Raw genomic sequence first — 25,872 nt, forward strand, 5'->3', positions numbered from 1 at the left:
GTCCTGTGGCTGTTTTGTATTTGTTAATTCTATTTTACAAAATAGGAAAAGAGACTGATAATTGTGTTCAGTAAGAAGTTCTCGTGACTTGTGTTTTTCTTGTATATGAGCAATTCCTCTGGCCAGGTTTCCGTTAAAATTCCAATAATTGAAGCCCAAATCTATTTTTTGCTGCTGCTGCTGCTGCTAAGTTGCTTCAGTTGTGTCCGACTCTGTGCAACCCCATAGATGGCAGCCTACCAGCCTCTCCGTCCCTGGGACTCTCCAGGCAAGAACACTGGAGTGGGTTGCCATTGCCTTCTCCAATGCATGAAAGTGAAAAGTGAAAGTGAAGTCGCTCAGTCATGTCCGACTCTTAGCGACCCCATGGACTGCAGCCTACCAGGCTTTTCCGTCCACACACATTTACTTTCCAACTGGATTTGAAATCTGTATGATTTTGTTTCACAGAGCAGAATTAAAGACTGAGGTCAGAATTACTGTAAAGGAACAAAGACATGTACCAATTTTACATGGTATTGTGAGAAAAATTTCTGCAAATTGGTTTATCATTTGTGCCATCGCTTTAGGTATCCAGATATTAAAAGGCAGGCTGCTGTGTGCTGTACAGGATTAGGACACTTATATCCAGCTTTATCGATCAAAGGTAGGGCCATGGTATCCTTTGGTAATTCTGATTCACAGCTAGATTTGGGAAACACAGGGTTAGAGAAGGTTTAAATGTGATTTGTTGGTTGGAGCAGTCAAAGGCTTGGGAATCAGGAGTTGTAAATTTAAATCATGGCACTAGTGCAGGGCAGGGGCTGTAGGCTTAGATGGCCAAAGCTCTTAGAGATTAATTTGTCCTCTTTTGTCAAACGAGGAATGCGACACTTGAGCCCTCTCAGGTTGTTTTATAAAGACCTAAGTACAAGTCCAATTTGTTGAGAGTTTATAGAGGCCTGTTGTGAAAGGTGTAAAAGGCGGCCCAAGTAATATATTTTTCTTATAGTATATAAAGAGGAAAAGATGTAGTCATATAAATTTTTTCAGTTCCACTTTAAAATCTGTAGACTCCTGGTACATTAACAACTTTCTGTAGTCTAACCAACTCAAAAGATAGAAAGCTGAGTATCTGTGGACAAATGGATTTGGCAGTGTTACTCTTGTTTTACAGTAAACCCCATGGTGAAATCTAAAATGTTAAAACTTTAAATATTGTGTATACCATAGTCTTGGACATGTCTTTTTCAAGCTAACCCTTCAAAGAAATTTGTTCAGGAGAGGAAAACATAAAATTATTTTGTTTACTTGTAAACTTTTAAAAAAATTTATATTTATTAAAGAGAGAATTTCTTTTGTGATAGTTGAAGAAAAAGTCTTTCCATATAAGGAAATACTTTTATAAGTAGCTATGAACTCTGAAAAATAAATAACTTAAAAATATATAAGCAAAGACTGCTGCAGTAAAATATTTCAAAAAATTATTAGTTAAAATACTCATTTAAAAGCTTTAGATTTCTGCTTCTTTTCAGGAGCTTTAGTCACTGATACAGAATGAGTTTACAAGTACTTTCAGCTTTTTTTTAATCACTAATGGTAGAAAGATTAGTTTATTAATTTCTGTAGGATTTCTTGGTACCTGCATAGGCTTGCTGTTGGGTTATCTGCTTCTCACTGTAAATCTTATCCAAGTTTAGCTCTTGCTCCTGGAATCATGCTCAAGCTGGAACCACTCTTATTTACACATTCTTAAAAACTACTTGAATGAAAAGTAAAGTGGTCCAGACCCGAATATCTTTTTCTTTCCTGTGGGGTAGACTTTTCATGATAATCTTCTCTTAGCAAAAACTTCTTTTGTAGAAAATTACTCAGTAATATCTAGAATAGCAGTAAGGTAATTTGGGGCCTTAATGTCATAGGTCATAATGTGAAAATGCTTTATAAATTGAGTGCAGTCAAATGTAGAGTATGGTGAATGGCACTTCATTGCTTCCTGAAATCTAACACTTTTTTCTGTGCTATCTCATCATCATTCTTTTTGCCTAGTTTTTAATTTTATTTTTTTCCTGCCCCCTCATTTTCCCTCCCCACTTTTTTTCTCCCTGCCTTGGTCTATTCTGTGGTACCTAATAGCACCTATAGACATATTACCAGGAGCGTCTAGATTAAAGAAGTAACTGATGTCCACCCATGCATAACTACCGCACCGTTAACACATAAGCTCTCAAAGATGGAATGAGGTATTTCCTTTTAACCCGTTCCCTCGTTTTTTGCAGATCAAGGACATCTTGCCTCACTGAACAGAAAATGTTTTAAACCAAAACTATTTGATTACATTTTTGTGTGTCAAAAGAAGGTATGGCTAACACCCAAAATATTTGAGATGGAAAATGTTCTGAGCAGTGATGCCATCTATTCCTTGTCAGGGACACAGGGGTGGAAGGATTTGGAATGGGAATTGGAGACAGAGGAGGGGAGGTAGTTTAATCTCTCCTCTTAAGGGGCAGGTTGTTATTGTAACTTGATTATTTTCTATGAAGTGTTGAAGTATTGAATTATTTTCTATGAAGATTTGAAAAGACACAAAAGGCAAAGGAGAAAAGGAAAGATACTTTGCATTTGAATGTAGAGTTCGAAAGAATAGCAAGGAGAGATAAGAAAGCCTTCCTCAGTGATCGGTGCAAAGGTATAGAGGAAAACAATAGAATGGGAAAGACTAGAGATCTCTTCAAGAAAATTAGAGATACCAAGGGAACATTTCATGCAAAGATGGGTACAGTAAAGGATAGAAATGATATGGACCTAACAGAAGCAGAAGATATTAAGACATGGTGAAAGTGAAGTGAAAGTGAAGTCACTCAGTTGTTTCTGACCCTCAGCGACCCCATGGACTGCAGCCTACCAGGCTCCTCCATCCATGGGATTTTCCAGGCAAGAGTAACTGGAATGGGGTGCCATTGCCTTCTCCCTAAGATGTGGTAATAATACACAAAAGAACTATACAAAAAAGATCTTCATGACCCAGATAACCACAATGGTGTGATCACACACCTAGAGCCAGACATCCTGGAATGTGAAGTCAAGTGGGCCTTAGAAAGCATCACTACGAACAAAGCTAGTGGAGGTGATGGAATTCCAGCTGAGCTATTTTAAATCCTAAAACATGATGCTGTGAAAATGCTGCACTCAATATGCCAGCAAATTTGGAAAACTCAGCAGTGGCCACAAGACTGGAAAAGATCAGTTTTCATTCCAATCCCAAAGAAAGGCAATGCCAAAGAATGCTCAAACTACTGCACAATTGCACTCATCCTACACACTAGCAAAGTAATGCTCAAAATTCTCCAAGCCAGGCTTCAACAACACATGAACCACGAACGTCCATATGTTCAAGGTGGATTTAGAAAAGGCAGAGGGACCAGAGGTCAGATTGATAACATCTGTTGGATCATCAAAAAAGCAAGAGAGTTCCAGAAAAACATCTATTTCTGCTTTATTGATTACACCAAAACCTTTGACTGCATGGAGCACAACAAACTATGGAAAATTCTTCAAGAGATGGGAATACCAGACCACCTGACCTGCCTTCTGAGAAATCCATAATGCAGTTCAAGAAGTAACAGTTAGAACTGGACATGGAACAACAGACTGGTTCCAAATAGGAAAAGGAGTAAGACTGTATATTGTCACCCTGCTTATTTAACTTATATGCAGAGTACATCATGAGAAATGCTGGACTGGGTGAAGCACAAGCTGGAATCAAGATTAACAGGAGAAATATCAATAACCACAGATATGCAGATGACACCACCCTTATGGCAGAAAAGTGAAGAACTAAAGAGCTTCTTGATGAATCTGAAAGAGGAGAGTGAAAAAGTTGGCTTAAAGCTCAACATTCAGAAAATGAAGATCATGGCATCTGGTCCCATCACTTCATGGCAAATACATGGGGAAACAATGGAAACGGTGACAGACTTTATTTTCATGGGCTCCAAAATCACTGCAGATGGTGACTGCAGCCATGAAATTAAAAGACGCTTAGTCCTTGGAAGGAAAGTTATGACACCTAGACAGCATATTAAGAAGCAGAGACATTACTTTGCCGACAAAGGTCCATCTCGTCAAAGCTGTGGTTTTTCCAGTGGTCATGTATGGATGTGAGAGTTGGACTATAAAGAAAGCTGAGTGCCAAAGAATTGATGCTTTTGAACTATGGTGATAGAGAAGACTCATGAGAGTCCCTTGGACTGCAAGGAGATCCAGCCAGTCCATCCTAAAGGAGACCAGTTCTGGGTGTTCATTGGAGAGACTGATGTTGAAGCTGAAACTCCAATAATTTGGCTACCTGATGTGAAGAACTGACTAATTTGAAAAGACCCTGATGCTGGGAGATTGAAGGCCTGAGGAGAAGGGGACTGCAGAAATGGACATGAGTATAAGTAAGCTCTGGGAGTTGGTGATGGACAGGGAAGCCTGGCATGCTATAGTCCATGGGGTCACAAAGAGTTGGACACGACTGAGGGACTCAACTGAACTAAACTGATTGAATGCATTCCACTATGGAGTTTGACTAGAATCCATCCCCCTATTCCCCTTCATTGGTCTAGTTAAACAAAAGTTGCCTGGGGATTAAGGAAAAATCATGGCTATCTTTAATTACTCTAAATGATCACTAATCATGAGCACAAATGAATTACTCTGGGTGATCTGTACACTAGATTGAATGATCCTTTACCAATTCCATCCACAGTTTCAAAGTTTATCTTTTCTTGCTAGTTTTCTTAGATAGAACTGTGGATTTAAAGATGAAAGCATAGAGAAATGACAGCCTCAGACTTGTCTCCTTCAGTGTTAAGTGTTTATAGACAATATTTGGGGATCACTGTCATTATGGAATAAGATGGGAAATGATTGAATATTTCTATATGTTACCACTTCATGTTACATATATAGAAAAATGTATACTGAGTAATTAGTTGCTTTGCTTTTCCTTTCAGGACAACTGGTTTGGTTAATAGAATTAGGGAGTGGTCTCAGCTGTTGATAATAGTAAAAATTCAGATAAAGCATCTATATGTTTATGAACTAGAAGAAACACAGGACATCTTTGTCGTAGGGATTCTACTGTCTTTTATCATATAAATATTACACAAAGAAAACTTACATTAGGTATCAAAAAAAAAAACACCTTTACAATCTGTACATGTTTTTTTCCTTGCAGTTCTTTTACATTATACATCTTTAAACAGAAATTCACAAGTGCCCAGTAAAACAGCAAATCAATTACCAAAGAAAAGAAGTGACACTGTTGTTAATGAAACAAGATTTGGCCTTGTTTTGACGGATAAATATATGCGCAAACTTACTTCAAGTTGATACAAGATAACACAGATTTGTACTGTAGGCTTGACAAAAAAATTTGTTCCAGATTATCTCTGTAGATTCCACTAATCCTATATTGCTCAGAGCAAATAATACTGATTTATACACTATACTTCTTTGGCCCTTGCTGGACTGTAAAGACCTGCGGTGAAACTACTGCTTCCTGTCCATTTCAGTAATAAATTCTGGAAGGCCTGAGAGCTTCTAGCCATGTTAATTAGACTAAGGAGATGGTGACCTTTTGAATTCCTCTAGATTACAAATTATTTACATACACTAACCTGGGCTCTGTATTTTGGATGGCATATATAAGAAGAATGAAAAAAATTCAGTTGTGTTTTATAACTCCGCATAAAGAGATTGAGCTATACTGTCTTTGGTTTGTATCAGAGGAAATGAATAAGTCATTTTAAGGATGACTGTAAACATTTCTTCGATATAAGGTAAGTAGCAAAGTACTTCCTATACGATTATATACCAAGTTGTGGACCTAAACAGCCCTGCCAAGGGGGTTTCTGAGTTTGGATGTAGAAAAAGGTAAATTCGTGTGTACAGTGATTTTTTAAAACACTAAACACTAAGTGAAAGCTAGTCATTTGCTTTTTCACTAAAGCTCAGTACAAGGGGGTATGCAAATGGGAACTGGTCTTTCATGAAAGGAACTTCTTAAATGGTCTGAATCCTCCCAGGAAACTATACAGCATATATAGTTTGTTTCTGACTAAGACTTGGTGTTGCCAGTTTGGAACTTTTGGTTGTTGAGATTATATTCTTGGCAGTTGGTCAGCTTGTGTACGAATTTTAAGTCAGCTCGGCATTAGGCATCCAAGCATGGAAGGAAGAAAATGGCTGTGAAAGTTTTTTAGAGAAATAGAGTTTGACAGAGAAGTTTGTGAACAGTTGCCCAGATAATTAGTTGAGCCCATTTATCATTAACCTTCATTAACAGAAAACTCACAGGACTCTTGTGATTTTGCCAAACAATACAATTTACATTATAAGTAATTTCTTGTAACAAACTGAACTTTGTGAATTTGTATACATGACCAAAAGTCTAAATCACTTCCACATCTGACGGAGGAAACAGAATTCCAAGCCACATGCATGTCTGATGTTGTATATATAGAATATGTACATATGTACATGCTGTCAGCTATTATAGAAACCTCTCATCCAGTTAGCTTATTTGTAAATAGTATTAATAGTGAAGACAGTACCAGCACAAATTCAGTTCAAAAAAGTTACTTCAAAAAAAATGGCACATGTAAGTTAGACTTTTTTTAAAAAAAGCTATAAATTCTTAATTCTATCCATTGTAGATTATGTAAGGGACAAATATGTTTGTGTTATACTTATTTTAGCCAGTTAGCCAGCCATGTATGAGGTGGTAATAGCCACGTTTCCAGGTGCTTAATTTGGCTATTTTATCATGACTGTGAGACTAAAATTGAGTTGACTTGTAATTGGATGATGTCATGTTTAATAGCTCCTTCCTGGCCCCCACCCCCAAATTTATGGCTACATCTCTAGAAGTTGTCTTCTAGGTAGATATCCTTCTTTGTGTAAGAATATAGTGAAGAAGGAGGGGGAAAGGCAAATTGATTAGATCTGAGGTAGTGAAGTGGGAACCAGATTCGTAAAGAATGCTGAAATACAGAGGAAGTGATTTTCCTTTTGGAATGTGGGTATTTTTCCATCATAAGCAAGTTTTGGATGGAACAATGCCTCAGAAAAAGCCAGGGAAGGAAACATTCATTTTCCAGGGATTTTAGGTCTAAGGAAGAAGCAGCTGGACAGGTCATGTAGAAGAAGCTACCTTGTCAGAAAACTATAGTCATGTTTTTACCATGCTTTTGATATTAGTCCCAAGGGGAGAAAAAGTTTGTGGAATGAATGGCAAATATTTTGCATTCTTCAGCTTTCCTCCCTTTGATTCAACTGACTAGAAGAGAAAACCTTACTGCACAGTAAGAATCTTTTAAGTAAAAAAGTAGCTCCTTTTCTTTAAAGTACCCTTTTTAAAGCCAGTCAGCCTAAGGTTCTCCGGGTCTTTGTGTTGAGGTTTAGGAAGTGAGATCTCTGATACACTCTACAGTTTGTGTTTCTTGAGTTTCTGGGCTAAGAACAGTCACCCTGCTCCATCTGAGCCAAGACATGATTGTTTCTTGCAAGTTGGAGGGTTTCTATCTTCTTCTGTGCATATTTCAGTTGGATCTTTAGAGCATTATTATCTGCTTTCAGGGTATTTATTTCCTAAAAGAAAAGGAGAATGAGGTATGTTAATAAAGCAGGAATAAATGGCAGATTAGTAACATCAGGAGTACTACACTTGACTGGCATCTTTTCACTGTAGCTGCGAAACTGTTTTCAAGGTAGTTATTTTGCCCTGAATAAAAACTAAGTTAAATACTTATCAAATGATCATGTGTATCAGTTAGTTTTGTTATATCACATCTTTGTTATATCAAAGATGTGAGTAGCTAGCAGGCAGAATAAACCATTCATGGGCAATAGATGGATAATAAGAAAATCTTTGAATATTGTGTAGCAGACCTAAATGTGGCAGAAAAAGTCTTGGTCAGGTTTGAGGTATGAAAGCAATGACTTTGGAATATACTACGTGATATTACAGTTCACATGGGAGATTACATACATTATCCATATATTACATATTTTCTTCTCCAAATCATTGAAAACTAACAGACTTGATAAAGGTGAGAATTTTATCCCATCCCCTTAAACTGGGATTTAATTATCTAATTTGCAGTGATTTAGTTATAGAGTCAGCCATTGATTTCCAATGTTACAAATAGAAATTCAGTTTTTATATGGCTGAGTAATATTCCATTGTGCATATGGATTGATATATGTATATGCATTTACACACACATCTTTATCAATTCATCTGTTGATGGACACATAGTTTGCTTCCGTATCTTGACTGTTTAATACTGCAGACACTGGGGTGCATGTATCTTTTTGAATTAGTGTTTTCATTTTCTAAGGATATATACCCAGGGGTGGAATTACTAATCAAATGGTAGTTCTTTTTTAGTCTTTTGAGAAATCGCCATAGTGTTTTCCATAGTGGCTATACCGATTTTCACTCCTACCAACTGTGTGCAAGGATTCCTGATTTCTGCACATCTTCACCAGCACTTGTTACCTTCTTGATCACAGTCATCCTAACAGGTATGAGATGATATCTCATTGTGGTTTTGATTTGCATTTCTCTGATTAGTGACATGGAACATCTTTTCATGTTCCTATCAGCCATTTGTATGTTTTGGGGAAAAAACCTATTTAGTTCTGGTTTTTAGATTTTGTTGTTGGTATTGAGTTGTATGAGTTATTTACATATTTTAAAGAACCCTTTATTGGATATATCATTTGCAAATACCTTCTCCCATTCAGTAGGTTACCTTTTCATTTTATTGATGGTTTCCTTACTGTGAAAAGCTTAGTTAATGTAGTCCCATTTGTTGATGTTTGCTTTTGGTGTCATGTCCAAAAATTCACTGCCAAAGACCAATGAAAAAGAGCTTCTTCCCTACTTTTTTTTCCCTAGCAGTTTCATAGTATCAGGCCTCATGTTTGTCTCTGATCCATTCTGAGTTAATTTTTATGAGAGGTGTAAGATGGGAGTCAAATTTCATTGCTCTGCATGTGCTGATCCAGTTTTCCCAACACCATTTGTGAAGAGACTATCCTTTTTGCCTTGGGTGTGCTCTGGGCTCTCTAGTATTAGTTCACTGCATACACGGGTTTAATTCTGGGCTGCTGTCGGTTCCACTGGTCTATGTGTCTGTCTTTGTGCCAGTACCGTAGTGTGTTTTACTACGGTAGCTTTGTAGTATATAACTTGAAATGAGGAAGTGTGGTATCTCCAGCTTCTTTCATCAGGACTACTTAGGTTATTCATAGTCTTCTGTTGTTCCATACAAATGGTAGGACTTTTTTTCTATTTCTGTGAAGAATTCCATTGGTATTCTGATTCAATCTGTAGATTGCTTTGGGTAGTATGGGCATTTTAACAGTCCTTTAAAAAAATTATTGACTTTATTTACAATGTTTTGTTAGTTTCTGCTATAAGCAAAGTGATTCTTTTTCATATTCTTTTCCATTATGGTTTGTCACTGGATATTGAATATAATGCTCTGTGCTACACAGTAGGACCTTGTTGTTTATCTATTCTATATGTAATAGTTTACACCTGTTAATTCCAAACTTCCATCCCATCCTTCCCCCACCCTCTCCCTTGGCAACCACAGGTCTGTTCTCTTACGTTTGTAGGTCTTTTCTGTTTCATGGGTAAATTCATTTAGGTCATATTTTAGACGCCACTGCTGCTGCTAAGTCGCTTCAGTCGTGTCCGACTTTGTGTGACCCCATAGATGGCAGCCCACCAGGCTCCCCCGTCCCTGGGATTCTCCAGGCAAGAACACTGGAGTGGGTTGTCATTGCCTTCTCCAGTGCATGAAAGTGAAAAGTGAAAGTGAAGTCGCTGTCGTGTCTGACTCTTCGCGACCCCATGGACTGCAGCCTACCAGGCTCCTCGGCCCATGGGATTTTCCAGGCAACAGTACTGGAATGGGTTGCCATTGCCTTCTCCATTAGATGCCACATGGAAGTGAAATTTTTTTTTTGTTTTTCTGACTGACTTCACTTAGCTATGATAATCTCTAGGTCCATCTAAATAGCATTATTTCGTTCTTTTTTACACACACACATATACGTACATATATATGCACACATACCACTATATCTGCACCTCATCTTTATCCATTTATCTGTCAGTGGATACTTAGGTTGCTTCCATGTCTTGGCTATTATAAGTAGTGCTGCTGTAAGGTGGTACTTAATTGCAGTTTTGATTTTCATCATGAGAAACGCTGGGCTGTATGAAGCACAAGCTGGAATCAAGATTGCCGGGAGAAATATCAATAACCTCAGATATGCAGATGACACCACCCTTATGGCAGAAAGTGAAGAGGAACTAAAAAGCCTCTTGATGAAAGTGAAAGAGGAGAGTGGAAAAGTTGGCTTAAAGCTCAACATTCAGAAAATGAAGATCATGGCATCTGGTCCCATCACTTCATGGGAAATAGATGGGGGGAAACAGTGACAGACTTTATTTTTGGGGGGCTCCAAAATCACTGCAGATGGTGATTGCAGCCATGAAATTAAAAGACGCTTACTCCTTGGAAGGAAAGTTATGACCAACCTAGATAGCATATTCAAAAGCAGAGACATTACTTTGCCAACAATGGTCCATCTAGTCAAGGCTATGGTTTTTCCAGTGGTCATGTATGGATGTGAGAGTTGGACTATGAAGAAAGCTGAGTGCCGAAGAATTGATGCTTCTGAACTGTGATGTTGGAGAAGACTCTTGAGTCCCTTGGACTGCAAGGAGATCCAACCAGTCCATCTTAAAGGAGATCAGTCCTGAGTGTTCATTGGAAGGAATGATGCTAAAGCTGGAACTCCAGTAATTTGGCCACCTCATGTGAAGAGCTGACTCACTGAAAAAGACTCTGATGCTGGGAGGGATTGGGAGTCGGAGGAAAAGGGGACGACAGAGGATGAGATGGCTGGATGGCATCACCAAATCAATGGACGTGAGTCTGAGTGAACTCCGGGAGTTGATGATGGACAGGGAGCTGGAATTCATGGGGGTCGCAAAGAGTCGGACATGACTGAGCAACTGAACTGAATAATTGTCTCATGATGATGAGCATCTTTTCGTTTGCCTGTTGGGCATCTGTATGTCTTCCTTGAAAGAATTTAGGTCCTCTGCCAGACATTTCAGCAGTCTTAATTCTTCTATCCATGAACACAGCATGTCTTTCCATTTGTGTCTTAGGTTTCTTTCTGCCAAGTCTTGTAGTTTTCCTTGTATAAATCTTTCATTTCCTTGGTTAAATTTATTACTAAATATTTTGTTTCTGATGCTGTTGGGAACAGGGAAGTTTTCTTTTTCAGATGTTTCATCCTTAGTGTGTAGAAACACAACTGATTTCTCTAAGCTGGTTTTGTATCCTGCAGTTTAACTGAAAATGTTAGCTGTGACGGTTTTTTTTTTGTTTGTTGATGTTTGATCTTTGGGGTTTTTCTATATATGGACTCATCATCTGCAAGTAGTGACACTCTTGCTGTTACTTTTCTGATTTGGATGCTTTTTATTTTCTTGTCTTGTCTAATTGCTTTAGCTAAGACTTTCAGTACCTGAATAAGTGGTGAGAGTGGGCATCTTCGTCTTGTTCTTAATCTTGGTGGAAAAGCTTTGGAATTTTCTCCACTGAGTATAATGTTAGCTGTCAGTTTGTTATATATGGCCCTTATTATGTTGAGGTATATTCCTTTTATTCAGTCTGAGCAGGGTTTTTATCATGAAATAATGTTGTATTCTGTCAAATGTTTTTTTGCATCTGTTGAGATGACCACATGATTTTTCTTTCATTTTACTAATGTGATATAGTACATTTATTGATTTGCATATGTTGAACTGTCTTTGCATCCTAAGAAATAAATCCCATTTTTCATAGTTTATAGTATCTTTTTGATGTGTTCTTAAAAAAATCAGGTTGCTAATAACTTGTTGAGAATTTTTGCATGTATACTTGCCAGTAACATAGGTCTATAGTTTGTGTTTCTTAGTGTCCTTATCTGACTTTGGTATTAGGGTAAAACTACCCTGATGGTTTGAAAGTATTCTATTTTTTAGAAAGCTTTTAAGAAGGACCAGTGTTAATTCTTTGAGTGTTGGGTAGAATTTGCCAATGAAGCCATCTGATCCTGGGTTTTCTGTGTTGGAAGGATTTTGACTACTGAGTCAATGCCTTTGCTTGTTATTGGTCTGTTTAGATTTCCTATTTTTTCTGGGTTCAGTCTTGGTCATTTCTGGAAATTTATACATTTGTTCTAGGTTATCTAATATGTTGGAATATTCATAAGTTTCTCATGGTTCTATGGATTTGTATAGTAACAGCTGTAATGTTGCCTTTTGTTTTTTTAATTTTACATATTGAGGCTTTCATTTTTTCTTAGTGTGAATAAAGGTTTGGCAGTTTCACCTTTGGTTAGTGGGCCTGAAGTTTTGGTTCATGATGGTGCAACTTTTTTTTTTTTTTTTAAGGCAACAGTCTTGGTTAAATGATTATTCACAGCTACCAATTTTGGTCACCTTTTTTTGTTTTTTTCTGGTCTCTATTTTTCTTCCTGATAGCAGTGAATCAGCATGGAGTAGGCTAACCAACTCCCTTGGCTTCACAGCCCTCTCTGAGGTCCTATGTAGTACTTTCTGAAGGACAGGTGGGTAGAAATCTACTGGGTGTTCTGGTATAAGATGCACAGTCACTTTTGTTTATGAATGACCAATATGGTTGTAAATAAAAGGGGAGATTTACAAAGGAGTAACACACACTACCATGATGCCAACGTCCCTGGGTTTTAAGACTTTGAATCTCGTGTTCTTACCTTGCTTATACTGTACTGATTACCCCCCCCCCCAAAATATGTGGGTGATTTGAGATACATGAGTTACTTCTCAACGTAAATTACCTAGATAGCTGTCTATTAGCTACTGTGTAGCACTGAGTACTTGCTATGTGCCAGGTAACTGTTGTTTAGTCATGTTCGACTCTCTTGCAACCCCATGGGACTTCAGCCTGCCAGATTCTTCTTGCCTCGGAAAGCCCACAGACAGAGGAGTGGAGTGGATTGCAATTTCCTTCTCGAAGGGATCTTTCTGACCCCACAGATCAAACCTGCATCTCCTGCATTGGCAGGCAGATTTTCACTGAGCCACCAGGGAAGCCCCAGGTACTGTGTTACATGATGATAGAGGTGGGAATAGTATCAGACTGGCGATTTGAATCTAAGAGGCATTGTATTTTCTGCCGTCCTATGCTGGTTTAGAGGTGTAAACATACTTTTGGCAACCCACTCCAGTATTCTTGCCTAGAGAATCCTGTGGACAGAGGAGCCTGGTGGGCTGCTGTCCATAGGGTCACAGAGTCGGACACGACTGAAGCAACTTAGCAGCAGCAACAGCAGCATACTTACACTATTAGTATGTGCTGTACGTTATTTTAATATTACATATTATTTTAAATACTCTAAGACAAGGATAAAAATAGAGTTTACATGCTCTGGTATTACTGGGTGAGAATTAGTTCTGGACCTAACTCACTTTTCTGAAATCTTTCTACCACTCACTCTTTGCAGCAAGAAGTCGTTGTTGCCAACTACATTATTCCTTTTCATGGGCATGTAAAATGTCAGGATCTGAAGCAAGCTGTAGACAGCATGGACAATGTCTGGCTTTATGTACTTTACAGAGGACCAAACAGGTCACAGACTGTAACAGCAGCAGTAAGAAATAGTTTGGATAAGGAACCCAGATGTTTGTCATCAAGACTGAGATTCTTTCTACACTATCAAGTTCACTTTTCAAAGTTTCTTTCATTGTTCTTAAAGGTTGATTCTGGCCAAGCCCACATTGTGCCACCATCTGTTTCTTAAAGCATGTCCTAAGTATTTCTGAGTGAGAGTACTTTTCATCTGGAAAATCTGTTATTTTATCAGGTATGTTCTTTGTTCTAGGCACCAAACCGAGAGTTTCACATGCCTCATCTAACTTGTTCCTTTGATTCAGTTCCTGGGGGTCTAGCAGGGAAGGCGCAACACTTGAGGACCAGGCAGGGAGTCCTGAAACCCTATAGGGCAGTTTTACTATGTAGTGTGTAGAATTACGTAAGGGATTCTAGCCAGTTGTATGTTGGTTTTGTGTTTGTACTGATAGGCCTCCAAAAACACATTGCTGACCTTGATGTTCTGGGGGTAAAAAGCAGACAGGCCTTCTTCCCCTTTAATAAGGTGAATGATAATGTTGGAGCTAATGTGTCTTTGCTCTCTCTAAAATAACTAAGTTACCTATCTTTGATAAGAAACTACCGTCCCATGACAAGAGGTCTGTCTAACCAGCTCTCACTCTGAGCTTTGTACTCTACACAAAAAGAAGTACGTTAGTGATGACCCTACAGAATTATTTGGACAATGACCTGCTGCCTCCAGTTGTCCTAGCTCCTACTTTCCTTTCTTTCTTATAACCTTGTCTTTTCTCATGCCTCCATTACGTACATTATAATTAGGACATTATGAGCCTAATAGGAAAAAAAAACTCCTGGTACCACAACTGTTAGCAATTAATGGATTATATTGCTATATGTAATAATCAACTGTGCATTTACCAGCTACTGTTGATTTAGCTCTTCTAATGTATAAACATATAAATCAGTACATCTTAAGTTTTAGAGGAAAGCTCCCTCATTTTACATTAAGGAGGAGGCTTTCTGTGCAGTGAGCTAAATAGTCTCTTTTGATAGCATGATGTTCATCTCCCTTGTTTTAAGAAGATGCCCAGGTAACCTTCATGAAGTACTCCCCCCAGTCCCCTCCCCAAACATAACTGAATAATGTAACAAAGACTTCTAGGGAGGGAATATTTAGGCAACTTGCCTTTAAGTCTAGAAAAAGGGTGTGGTGTCACCACAGTAAAGCTGGTCAGTAGAAACTGGTTTTTCTCAAGGAGCCTGCTGTGAAAAGAGCTTTGGACCTTGGTACCAGCACTTTGAGATTGTACCTTTATGGCAACAGGGAGCCCTGTCTGTCCTGTCATAGATATGTAATGTGAACCAGGGCCCTCACTGGTTTCTTTGAGACAAAGCAGAATCCTTTTCTTACCTCTTTTCCTTTTCCTCCCCTTTATCTTTCTAATAATCAACCTGATCGGAATCTTCAGTTTACATGTTCTTCCCTGGTTAGCCCCACTTTCTCAGAGTCTGCAAAAAAAGAAAAAGGAAGGTACCTGTTCCAGCTCTTGGTATGTTGGAAGCCTGAGGTGACGGAGCTCCTCCTTTGATTTTATGAAGGATTCTTTGTTCTCCCACTTGACGAAAGCCCGCTTCCTGACCAAGACTGGGCTGGGGCACGGAGATGTAGGGCTGGGCAGTACATACAGAGTATCCTGGGCTGTCTTCCTTGGGGATGACAGCACAAAGTGACTGGAAGGGCCCTCACTGCCAGGCCAAGACAGTGCTTCAGTCTGGGTGGCCATGTGGGCGACAGTCCTCTTCAGCCGAACAGAAATCTTCTGTGAGGATACTCCCATGAGCATGATGGTCCGATCCTTACTCTCCTCACTGTGTTCCGCAGCCTCCCCGTTAGGGAATGTGAAAGGTCCTTCCTCAGGTGCTGTAGGAAGAAGACATGTTGGTACTTTAGCTTAGAAAAGCAGGCACTCGACATTCACACATGAGTATCAAACGAGGCTTTTCTTATTGCTACAGGAGTCCACAGGCCCAAAGTAGACTTACTACTTTTAGGCAGCCAGGTTAGGGGGTGAGGCAGCTGAATTCAGAGGCCTTGCTGGGCAAGCTATGGCTGTTGGTGTCAGGCTTCATCCACCATGAGAAAAGGCCATCCTTAAAGGCTCTTTTCCTGTTGGTTGCTTTCTTTTGCTCCCCAAAAGGCAGAGTGCCTAAGATTCCATCCCAAGGTTTTTGTATGTCTAGGAATTTGCTCTAAATCACAGAAGGGGGTTTACTGGGCATCACTGTTACCTACTAACTGGTGGTCAGTTTTTTCATTACAAGCAGACCTTGCCTTATAGCACTTCTACATCAGTGTTCATTTGTTGCCCATAGTACACCCATGTTTAACCTACCCATTCTTCTTCCCGGAAGTTCTAGGAAAGCCTCACTACTGGACAAAGCTTGGGGACAGATGGTCTGCGGGTGCAGCCCCTTCCCAGGCTTCAGTCTGAGTCCCCAGACCTTCATGCTGTTCTCTGCCACCTTTCTCCTAAGAACGTCTGCATTGTGTGTGTCAGAACTGTGGTGCCCACAGGTGACAAGGAACTCTTAATAACACAAGGTGCATAATATAGTTTCCATTATGAGTAGGAAGGATAGAGGTAATCTTTGCTTCCCAAAAACTATATTCCTCTGACTTCATTTTCCAGGATGAATGTTCCCAGTGCCTGCTTACCATGGAGCAGATCTTTGGCTCCCAAGGAGCAAAGGTTGGACGTTGGCCCCACAGAGGTGCTGATCTCTGTGGGAGCTGTTGAGTTCTTGGCTCGCTTCTTGCACTCGAACACAACCAGGTCTTTGCATTGTTTGTGGCAGTTCATCCCACAGTCTGTGGACAAGACACCCTGGTCAGGAAGTCCTTCACTTTCTCCTCCAGCGTCTCAAAGCCACACCTGTGCACTGTTCTTGTCACATATGCTTTCCTAAGTTCTGGAGCTAGGGCATCTAACATTTCTAATGAACTTAGCATTCTTCTTACTGGGTCAACCCTGGATCTCAGTCTTGTCACAGCCCTTATCATGAGTTTGAGAATCAGAAGTGGCATCCTGTTATCTTGGGAAGAAGAAGGGGTGTCTTTTTTGGTCATCCTGCACATACTGCCCACTCTAATGAGACCTCTAGAGGCTCCCAGCTCTTAGGTCTTAATCTTTCTTCCTTTCAGTTAAATGTCTTTGCTCCTTTACTCTTGAACTTTTCTAGTCACAAGGACAACTATGGTAAAAGGAAAGCTGACAAGGGCCTTTGGTAATCACTTCTCTTCTGTTTCAAAAGTGATTCTGTGCCTGTCTTTGGGGACCCATGACCACATGAGAACATGATCTAGCAGTCACCCCAATTTCCAGGGCAACCCAGGCAAAGAGAGGATCTTGTAACAGAGGCTGCATAACTTGTCACCTAGGGATTCCTCTCTTTGTGGTGGCAGTCACTCTCAGGGGTGCTCTAGGGAAGCCAGTTAGGGGATGAGGCTGTGAGTCAAACATGCCTTACAGGAGAGCCCTTAGGACCAGGGAAGACAACAGGCTGGACAAAGCTGAGCCTTACCTTTACACCGATACCCTTGTTTGATCACTCCCCAGAGCTGTGAGACAAAGAGGAGATGGTTAGAATGTGCTGCATGTCCATGATCTTACCTGGTATGAACCTAGACACTGAGATCCATTCTTTTATTTTTCTGCATTCTTCTCTGCCTCAGGTGGGAGGGAAACCTCATTTATCTCTCATGTGTCTTTATCCCTCCTGGTCTTAAACTGAAAACAGGAAAAGTTTGTGCCAATCAGAGTTAAGTGTTCAAAAAGCTTATACTACAGTGGATTTATGACTCAACGTCTACAGTGGATAGATCACAGGACAAATAGGATTCTTGAGACTCCAAACTAAAGGGCAAGAATATAGAATCCTGGGGTCAGGGATGGGGCAGCTATCCAGGTGACTTCTTTTGAAGGGGGAAGGATGTCTCATATTTCTATTTTCTAACATCTAAAAAAGTATAGCCTCAATTCAACATTTCCTCACCATTTTATTTGAGGCCGCACCTACCAGAGGGAAAAATAAGTCAGGAAGAAATGGGAAAAGATGAGTGAAAAGTAAAACCCATGCATTTAAGGACAAGGTTACCACAGGTGTTTCCTTAGACTCTAGGCTGGGACAATTTGATAAAATGTATGTGAGGGCTGTGCCTGGTTAATCTCTTAAACTATCTCATACTCCTCCCCAAGTTCAACCCTGAAGCACTCTTAAGAACAACTCACAAATCCAGCACAGTTGTCACAGAAAGTAGGTTTCAGGTAGGTGGTCTCTTGGAAGTTGTGAGGAAAACCCAGGCCCAACTTGGAGTAGATGGAGCTGGCCCTCATGAAGTAGGCCGTGATCTCGTCTCTGCTGATGAGGCCTTCCCTGCCAGCAAATGAGAGATGAGGTGTGAGTGGAGTTGGGTCACAAGACTCCTTCTAGCCTTAGAAACTCACTCTCTTTGTATCCTTGAGGGGTAGAGGGGTAGTACAGTATGTATTACCTGACAGTTACTTCCAACAGCCCTCCTCTTAATAAGGATGAGTAGGTTGCATGTAATAATTAGGTAAGATGACACTACTTATCTCTGCAGTTACTCTTTGGCTAAACCAAAGAGTAGGTTTGGTTCTCCTAACTAATTTAACCACTATCCATTAAGACTTCAAAAAGAAGTGATGGAAATGTGGGTATAGGGAGACAAATACCTTATGCTGTAGCTTCTGGCTTTAGACAGTATATCTACATAGCTGGAACCCACCAATCAAACTTTTGGTTTCACACAGAGAACCACCAACATAGAACTTATGTAATCTTGAGAAAAGTAAATATGCAAAATATTAATAAATATTAGTTTCTCATGATCTGTAAGGAAAGCAAGAAGAGATTTAAACTTTTTCTTAACTTTTTTTTTTTTTTTGAGTTGGCTGTTCCTAAACCGGCAGTTACGGAATCCTCAACTCAGGCATTTCAAAAAGGCATGCATTTTCTCCTGGTCCATTGTGGTCCAAACTGAAGCCAGACAGGCATTTGCTTCATGATGGCTCTCTTAGATCCAAAATTCATTCAGTGAGCACAGTAGCATATGTAAACATATGAGTTTACAGATTCTTCCAGCAGAACCTCCATGAGGCATTCTCATCACCAGACTCATAACCACATATTCCCATGCACCAACTCTCACCTGTCTTTATCCATCACACAGAAGGAAAATGGAAAACTTGCAGCAATCTTTTCAAATTCTTCCTGGGAAATGTATCCATCCTGGTCATGATCATAGTTCTTGAAGACAGACTGTGAAAAAAGGTATTTCTTTGGTGATTACCAAGGGAGAAATCACGCATACCCAAATGACCAAGGGGCTGGAACACCTGTAAAAAGCCTCTCCTCAGTCCTAAGTGACAGGAACAAGGAAACCTGCTCCTTAAGATGCCGCAGAGACTCAGCGGGTCACATCCCAGTCTCTGCAGTCACCAGCATCTGGAGGGTGGCTGCTGCTGCTGCTAAGTCGCTTCAGTCGTGTCCTACTCTGTGCGACCCTATAGATGGCGGCCCACCAGGCTCCCCCGTCCCTGGGATTCTCCAGGCAAGAACACTGGAGTGGGTTGCCATTTCCTCCTCCAATGCATGAAAGTGAAAAGTGAAAGTGAAGTTGCTCAGTCGAGGGTAGCTAGGTGCTTTCAGTTCCATTAGCATGTCCATAGGCCGCTCCCCACCCCCCGGCTCACTGTGCCCATAGTGCCCCTCACTGAGGGACGTCCCCTCCCTCCACTCTGCCCTTCCTCCACTCCACAGCTCAGGCTGCAGTGTAGCTTCTACTAGGAGCCTAGTCCAAAGTGCTCCCGTCATTTGCTGGCTTGTACTTTTGTTACACTGGAAATAGTCCACAGGATAAACACAGAAATATGAAGGCATGTAGCACAGTGAATTGAATCAAGTAGTGCCAAACTTTTTAGATTCTCCTTATCACCTTTAACTTAAAGCTTTTCTAACCCCTCTCTGCCTGCAAATCAACTCACAGCCTTTAAGTGTATGCTGTCTTGCTAGGCTTTTAAGAGGTACACTTCCGTCCATGAGGCCCAAGTGTGTTGGCAAAATGTAACTTCTGAACTGTTTGCAGCCACAATGTGAGAAGTGGTTCCCCGTGCTCAGGAAGGAAAGTTCCAAATTTCTTACCCTTTCTGTTTCTACTGCTGTACTCCCCTAGCCAACCCCCTTTCCCCCGCCCCGAACTAAACCAGGCAGTACCTTGCTTTTTGCCTGCATGGAAACACAGCTGTACTTACATCCACCATCCTCTGGACGTGTTTGCTTATGGTCTTTGGATCAGGCTTGGGAGATACTCCAGAGGCCCAGTCCACTACTACTGGTGGCTTTGAAGGTGTTAGTGGCTAAAATGAAATATTTAGAGAAATCCCAATAACTATAATGCAGTCTTATAACCTACAGCTCTTTGTTTTCCCATTACCTGGTAGTTGCATCTATGGATAACCGTCAACTACACAGTGGCAGGGAGCAGAGGGCCCACATGTAATCGTAATCTAGAACAGTTCTCTCTCCATTAAACTTTTTGTTGAAGCTACTGACAGAGTAAAGCAGTAGTTCATTTAGATTTCCTCCCTGTAAAGCAACTAGAGAAAGAATAAAAAAATAAAATTGATAAACCTCTAACCTTTAGCCAGACTCATCAAGGAAAAAAGAAGAGAGGGCTCAAATCAATAAAGTTAGAAATGGAAAAGGAGAAGTTACAGCTAACACCATAGAAATACAAAGGATGATAAGAGACTACTACTACAAACAACTCTATGTCAATTAAACTACCTAAAAGAAATACACAAATTCTTCGATACAATCTTCCAAGACTGAACTAGGAAGAAATAGGAAATATGAGCAGACCAATCACAAGTAGTAAAACTGAAATGGTGATGTAAAAAACTTCCAACAGACAAAAGTCCAGGACCAGATGTCTTCACAGGTGAATTCTATCAAACATTTAGAAAAGAGGTAACACCTATCCTTCTGAGGCTCTTCCCAAAAAATTATAGAGAAAGGTAGACTCCCAAGCTCAATCTATGAGGCCACCATCGCCCTGATACCAAAACCAAACAGAGATACCACACACACACATAAATATTACAGGTTCATATCGAATACAGAAGCAAAAATCCTAGATGAAATACTGAGTTGGCCAAAAAGTTCATTTCCTTAACATTTTACGGAAAAACACAAACTTTTTGGCCAACCCAATACTAGCAAACCAGATCCAACAATGTATTAAAAAGGATCATACAGCATGATCAAGTAGGATTTATAGCAGCAATACAAAGATTCTTAAGTATCCACAAATCACTCAATGTGATACATCACATTAACAAACTGAAGAATAAAAACCATATGATCATCTCAATAGATGCAGAAAAGGCTTTCAATAAAATTCAACACCCATTTCTCATAGTGGGCGTAGGGACTTACCTCAACATAATAAAGGTTATATATGACAAATGCATAGCTAACATCATTTTCACTCATAGGTGAAAAGCTGAAAGCATTCCCTCTAAGATCAGGAACAAGACAAAGATGTTCACTGTCACCACATTTATTCAACACAGTTATGGAAGTCCTTGCCATGGCAATCAGAGAAGAAAAAGAGAAAAAATCCAAATTGGAAAATCAGTAAAACTATCATTGCAGAGGACATGATACTATACATAGAACATCCTAAAGATTCTACCAGAAAACTAGAGGTTGTCAATGAATTTGGTAAAGTTTCAGACTACAAAAATCTCTTGCATTCCTATACACTAACAATGAAATATCAGAAAGAGAAATTAGGGAAACAATACCATTTACCATTGCATCAAAAAGAGTAAAATACCTAAGCATAGACCCTACCTAAGGAGACAAAAGACCTGTATGCCAAAAACTAAGGTGCTGATGAAAGAAACTGAAGATGACACAAACAGATGGGAAGATATGCCATATTCTTAGATTGGAAGAATCAGTATTCTTCCAAGGACTACCCAAGGCAACCTACAGATTCAACACAATCCCTACCAAGTTACCCATGGCATTTTTCACAGAACTAGAACAAACAGCTTTAAAATTTGTATGAAAATACAAAAGATCCCAAATAGCCAAAGCAATCCTGAGAAAGAAAACCAACTGCAGGAATTGGACTCCTTGACTTCAGGCTATACCACAGAGCGACAGTAATCAAAACAGTATGGTACTGGTGCACAAACAGAACTATAGATCAGTGAAACAGAACAGAAAGCCCAGGAATAAACCCACACAAAGGAGGCAAGAATATACAATGGAGAAAAGTCTTTTCAGTATGTAGTGCTGGGAAAACTGGATAGCTACATGTAAGAGAATGAAATTAGAACATTCTCTAACACCATACACAAAAATAAACTCAAAATGGATCAAGAACCTACATGTAAGTCCAGATTCTATAGAACTCCTAGAGGGAAAACATAGGCAGAATATTAACATAAATCACAGCAATATCTTTTTTTGATCCACCTCCAACAGTAATGAAAATAAAAACAAATGAGACCTAATTAAACTTAAAAACTTCTTCACAGCAAGGAAACCACAAACAACCAAAGACAACTGAGAAAATGGAGAAAATATTTGCAAAAAAAGTGACAAGGGATTAATCTCCAAATATACAAAAAACTCATGCAGCTCTCCTTAAAACCAAACCCTATATATATATATTATAAAAAAGGCAGAAGATCTAAATAGATAGTTCTCCAAAGAAGACACAGAGATAACCAAAAAGCACATGAAAAGATACTCAACATCACTTATCAGAGAAGTTCGAATCAAAAGTACTTTGAGGTATCACCTCACAATGGTCAGAATGGCCATCTTCAAAAAGTCTACCAATGATAAATGCTGAAGAAGGTGGGGAGAAAAGGATGCCCTCCTACACTGCTGGTGGGAATGTAAGTTGGTACAGACATTATAGACAATAGTACAGATACTCCTTAAAAAACTATAAAGAGAACTACTGTATGATCCAGCCATCCCACTCCTGGGCATATATCTGGAGAAAATCGTACTTTGAAATGATATATGCACCCCAGTGTTGATTGCAGCACTATTTACAATAGCCAAGACATGGAGGCAACCTAAATATCCACGAACAGATGAATGGATACAGAGAAACAACTGATGTGAAGATGCTTTATAATCAACAGGAGGGCAAGGTCACTCCAGCCCACCATATCCCCTCTCTAACTAGTAAACCACTGACTGATTCTCCCACTTCTGACACTCATGGCATGTTGTTATTTACTGTTCACATAGGAGTCTTATCCCCTTGAGTACTGTGCAGGCTCTCTCTGGTCAGGAACTATTCCTCATATGTACTCAGGTCTTCCTTATTCCTAGCACAATGTTAGGCACATAATAGAAACATAATATGCTTCTTAAACTGAACTAAAGTCTATTACAAGATCAATGACCTTGATGAGCAACTTGTAAAGCACCTGTTAAATATGGGAGGCTTAGTATGAAAAACTCACTGGGGCTTTGTGATTCCTGGGTTCCCGGGCATAGGAAAGTTCGTAGATTTCATCTTCAGTGTAGTAGAGATCTAGGGATAACTGCCAAGCAAAGTAGAACAGAGTTAATTGCTAGGATGCTGTTTGCCAGTGTTTCTTTCCTGGTGTTCCCTCTTCCAGGCTGTAAGTTACTTGTTAAAAATTCACGAAGTTTTGGGGATATAACATCTACTACTGGAGTAGGGCAAGCATTAGTTCTTCAGAATGTTTCTAAATTTGGAGAAGATCCTTTTGAACTACAGTTAAATAGCTAAGCTTCTATGTAGAACCTAGACCAAAGGCCCTATCTGGTCAGACAGTCCACACCTCAGGTGTTCTCTCCCAAAGCAGACTGAAAGGACAGTTCATGGCCAGATAACTATTGAAATTTGATTCCAGCAACAGAATTCCATTTAGGTGACAATTATCAAATGATATTAAGAGTTTTATGTATTTTAGAACTTTAAAATTTTAGAGGACAGCAGTCTTAGAAATAATCTTGTTCTTAACCTAATTCTATGGAAGGACTTCAGGGGTTTAAGAACTCAAAAACATGCATTTTTTTTGAGTGCGGCTTATGTATGTTTTGGGTAGAAGAATGTTTACTGCTTTCCTCACAAAATTTGTAATCCAAGAAAATTAAGTTTCGGTGCTCTTTTCTCAGATGTTACTGTCTTAAGGATGAGACCAGCCACAGTCACCTGGCCAATTAGTAAAAAGGCTGGGATTAGATACCAGCTAAATGCAAAGCCTGAGAAACTATCAGAATAGTCCCCTGAGGTACAAAGAGGCTACAGTGATTATTCCATGCTGCAAAAAGAAAAAGCGCAGATTAAAAATTGTACAATTTTAGTACTGAAAGAGAAGTGAGAAGTCATCACAGAGATGAACCCCTCTGATTTTACAGAGAAGGAAACAGAGTTCTGTGCCCACAGTCACACAGCTGGTGAACTACAAAACCACAGTCTGGAAGGGAGTTCATTTGCTCTCATGCTGCACCCAAAGGGCACATCCTCATCTCCCACGCCACGACAAGTGCTCACCTGCCCTGGGCTTGAATGTCTCTGGAATCTAAGCCAGTGGTGGCAGGACCCAAATAATGAACCTGTTTTTGTTTTTTTTTAACTCACTGCCATGTCCCCCCAACCCCCACCGTTTTTTTTTTTTTAAATGAAAACCCACTGTCTCCATCTCTTACCAAGTCTCGTATCATGATTTGCTATCAGCTCCTCCCAGACAGCTTAGGACTGGCTTTTCTAGAAGTTCAAGGTGCACAGCCCTGGAGTCCCACCACCTGGGTCTAAGACCAGGCTCTGCTACTTAATAACGTGCAGCCTCTGCCAAGTGACGTATTTTTGCCTCAGAATCCCCATCCGTAAAATGGACATAATGATAGTATCTGCTTCACAGAGTTTTGTGAGGCTTCACTGAGCTGATATTTGATAAGGAAGTGCTAGTAACTTGTCTTCACGGAGCCTCACCGTCAGCAGGTGCACCAGGTCCTTATTGGCCTCCAGGGGCGGGGGCACCTCCTGTAGCTGGACTAACTCACTGATGTGGTTGTACAGGGCCAGCAGCTTATGGACGTTCACCTTCCCCTCCTCCAGGTAGTCAGGCATGGCTTCGTACAGGGAGATGAGGTCCTTGAGGTGCACCCCCAGGATGGGGATCTTGAAGTCGGTGCACTCCCCATAAGCACGCCGGTAGTTGTCGTAGTTTCTACAGGAGGACAGCAGCTCGGTCATCTCACCTAGAACCTACGGAACAGAAGAGGAGAGCTGGTCACAGGCACCCTCCAGGCGGGCTCTGCTGTCTGCAGCAGCCTCCTGTTTACTCTTAGCCCCTACCGTGATCGCACCTGGTGCCTGACGAGTCAGGCGTGGGGCGATCCATCTCAAGGTGCAGCTTCTGACTCTCCAATGACAGCTCCAACTTAACGTCACATGTCACAGAGCAGACTTACCAAGCGCAAGGTGTACTCTATTTCACAGCTGGAAAATTCTAAGTAAGGTTTTAATATTTTTATGTTAAAGTTGTTCTTTTAAAAAATAAGTGATACAAGCACATGATAAATTTTTTTTAAAGGTACAAGATTATACAGCACATGGCAAGTGTGCCTCTGAACTGTGTCCGCAGTCCCCTTCCCTTGTGTGTTCCAGAGACAAAGTGAAGTGTGCTGCCCACAGCTGGCATAGGGAAGGGTGTGTTTCCAGTGTGGCACTTCAGTCCTCTGTCGAGTGTTCATATTTCTTATGCTGGGCTCTGTGGGCCTTCACTCAGCGAGTCTCAGGATGGGCCTATGTCTAGGAAGCAGGTGACAGTCCACTCACAGACTGAGACCCTGGACAGAGAGACTGAACAGGATAGACTGATTCCTGGCATAGGACCGGACAGGGATGAGGCGGAGGCCTGGGGACTCTGCATTAGAGGCTGTGCTCTGCTATGGCCTAAGGGTGCTAGGCAAGGGTGCAGCCACATCTCCTGCTCCTTCCAGCACACCTGCTTCAAGTCAGCATGCGGTTCACAGAACCCCATCCCCATGTGTGGTGACCAGCTTTCTCAGAAGCAAAGACAGG

At 40.4% G+C, this 25,872-nt stretch overlaps 1 protein-coding gene across 3 annotated transcripts in view; it reads right to left on the minus strand.

Annotated features, from left to right (window-relative positions):
* Nucleotides 1–5,095: 5,095 nt before the first annotated feature.
* RASGRP1 (RAS guanyl releasing protein 1) overlaps nt 5,096–25,872 on the minus strand; it is an 81,226-nt gene continuing 60,449 nt past the window's right edge. For 2 of the 3 annotated variants that reach the window (XM_061430718.1, XM_061430720.1), the window contains 9 exons: nt 24,778–25,053; nt 23,279–23,359; nt 20,030–20,134; nt 18,928–19,037; nt 17,987–18,131; nt 17,280–17,316; nt 16,414–16,566; nt 15,233–15,618; nt 5,096–7,617 (listed from right to left, as the gene is read on the minus strand). In XM_061430718.1, coding sequence (XP_061286702.1) covers nt 7,483–7,617; nt 15,233–15,618; nt 16,414–16,566; nt 17,280–17,316; nt 17,987–18,131; nt 18,928–19,037; nt 20,030–20,134; nt 23,279–23,359; nt 24,778–25,053 — 1,428 coding nt within the window. In that variant the 3' untranslated portion in view covers nt 5,096–7,482. The remainder of the gene's footprint in view (nt 7,618–15,232; nt 15,619–16,413; nt 16,567–17,279; nt 17,317–17,986; nt 18,132–18,927; nt 19,038–20,029; nt 20,135–23,278; nt 23,360–24,777; nt 25,054–25,872) is intronic. The other variant, XM_061430719.1, reaches the window with a different exon arrangement.

This window comes from Bos javanicus, chromosome 10, assembly GCF_032452875.1.
Source record: "Bos javanicus breed banteng chromosome 10, ARS-OSU_banteng_1.0, whole genome shotgun sequence".
Lineage (NCBI taxonomy): Eukaryota > Metazoa > Chordata > Mammalia > Artiodactyla > Bovidae > Bos > Bos javanicus.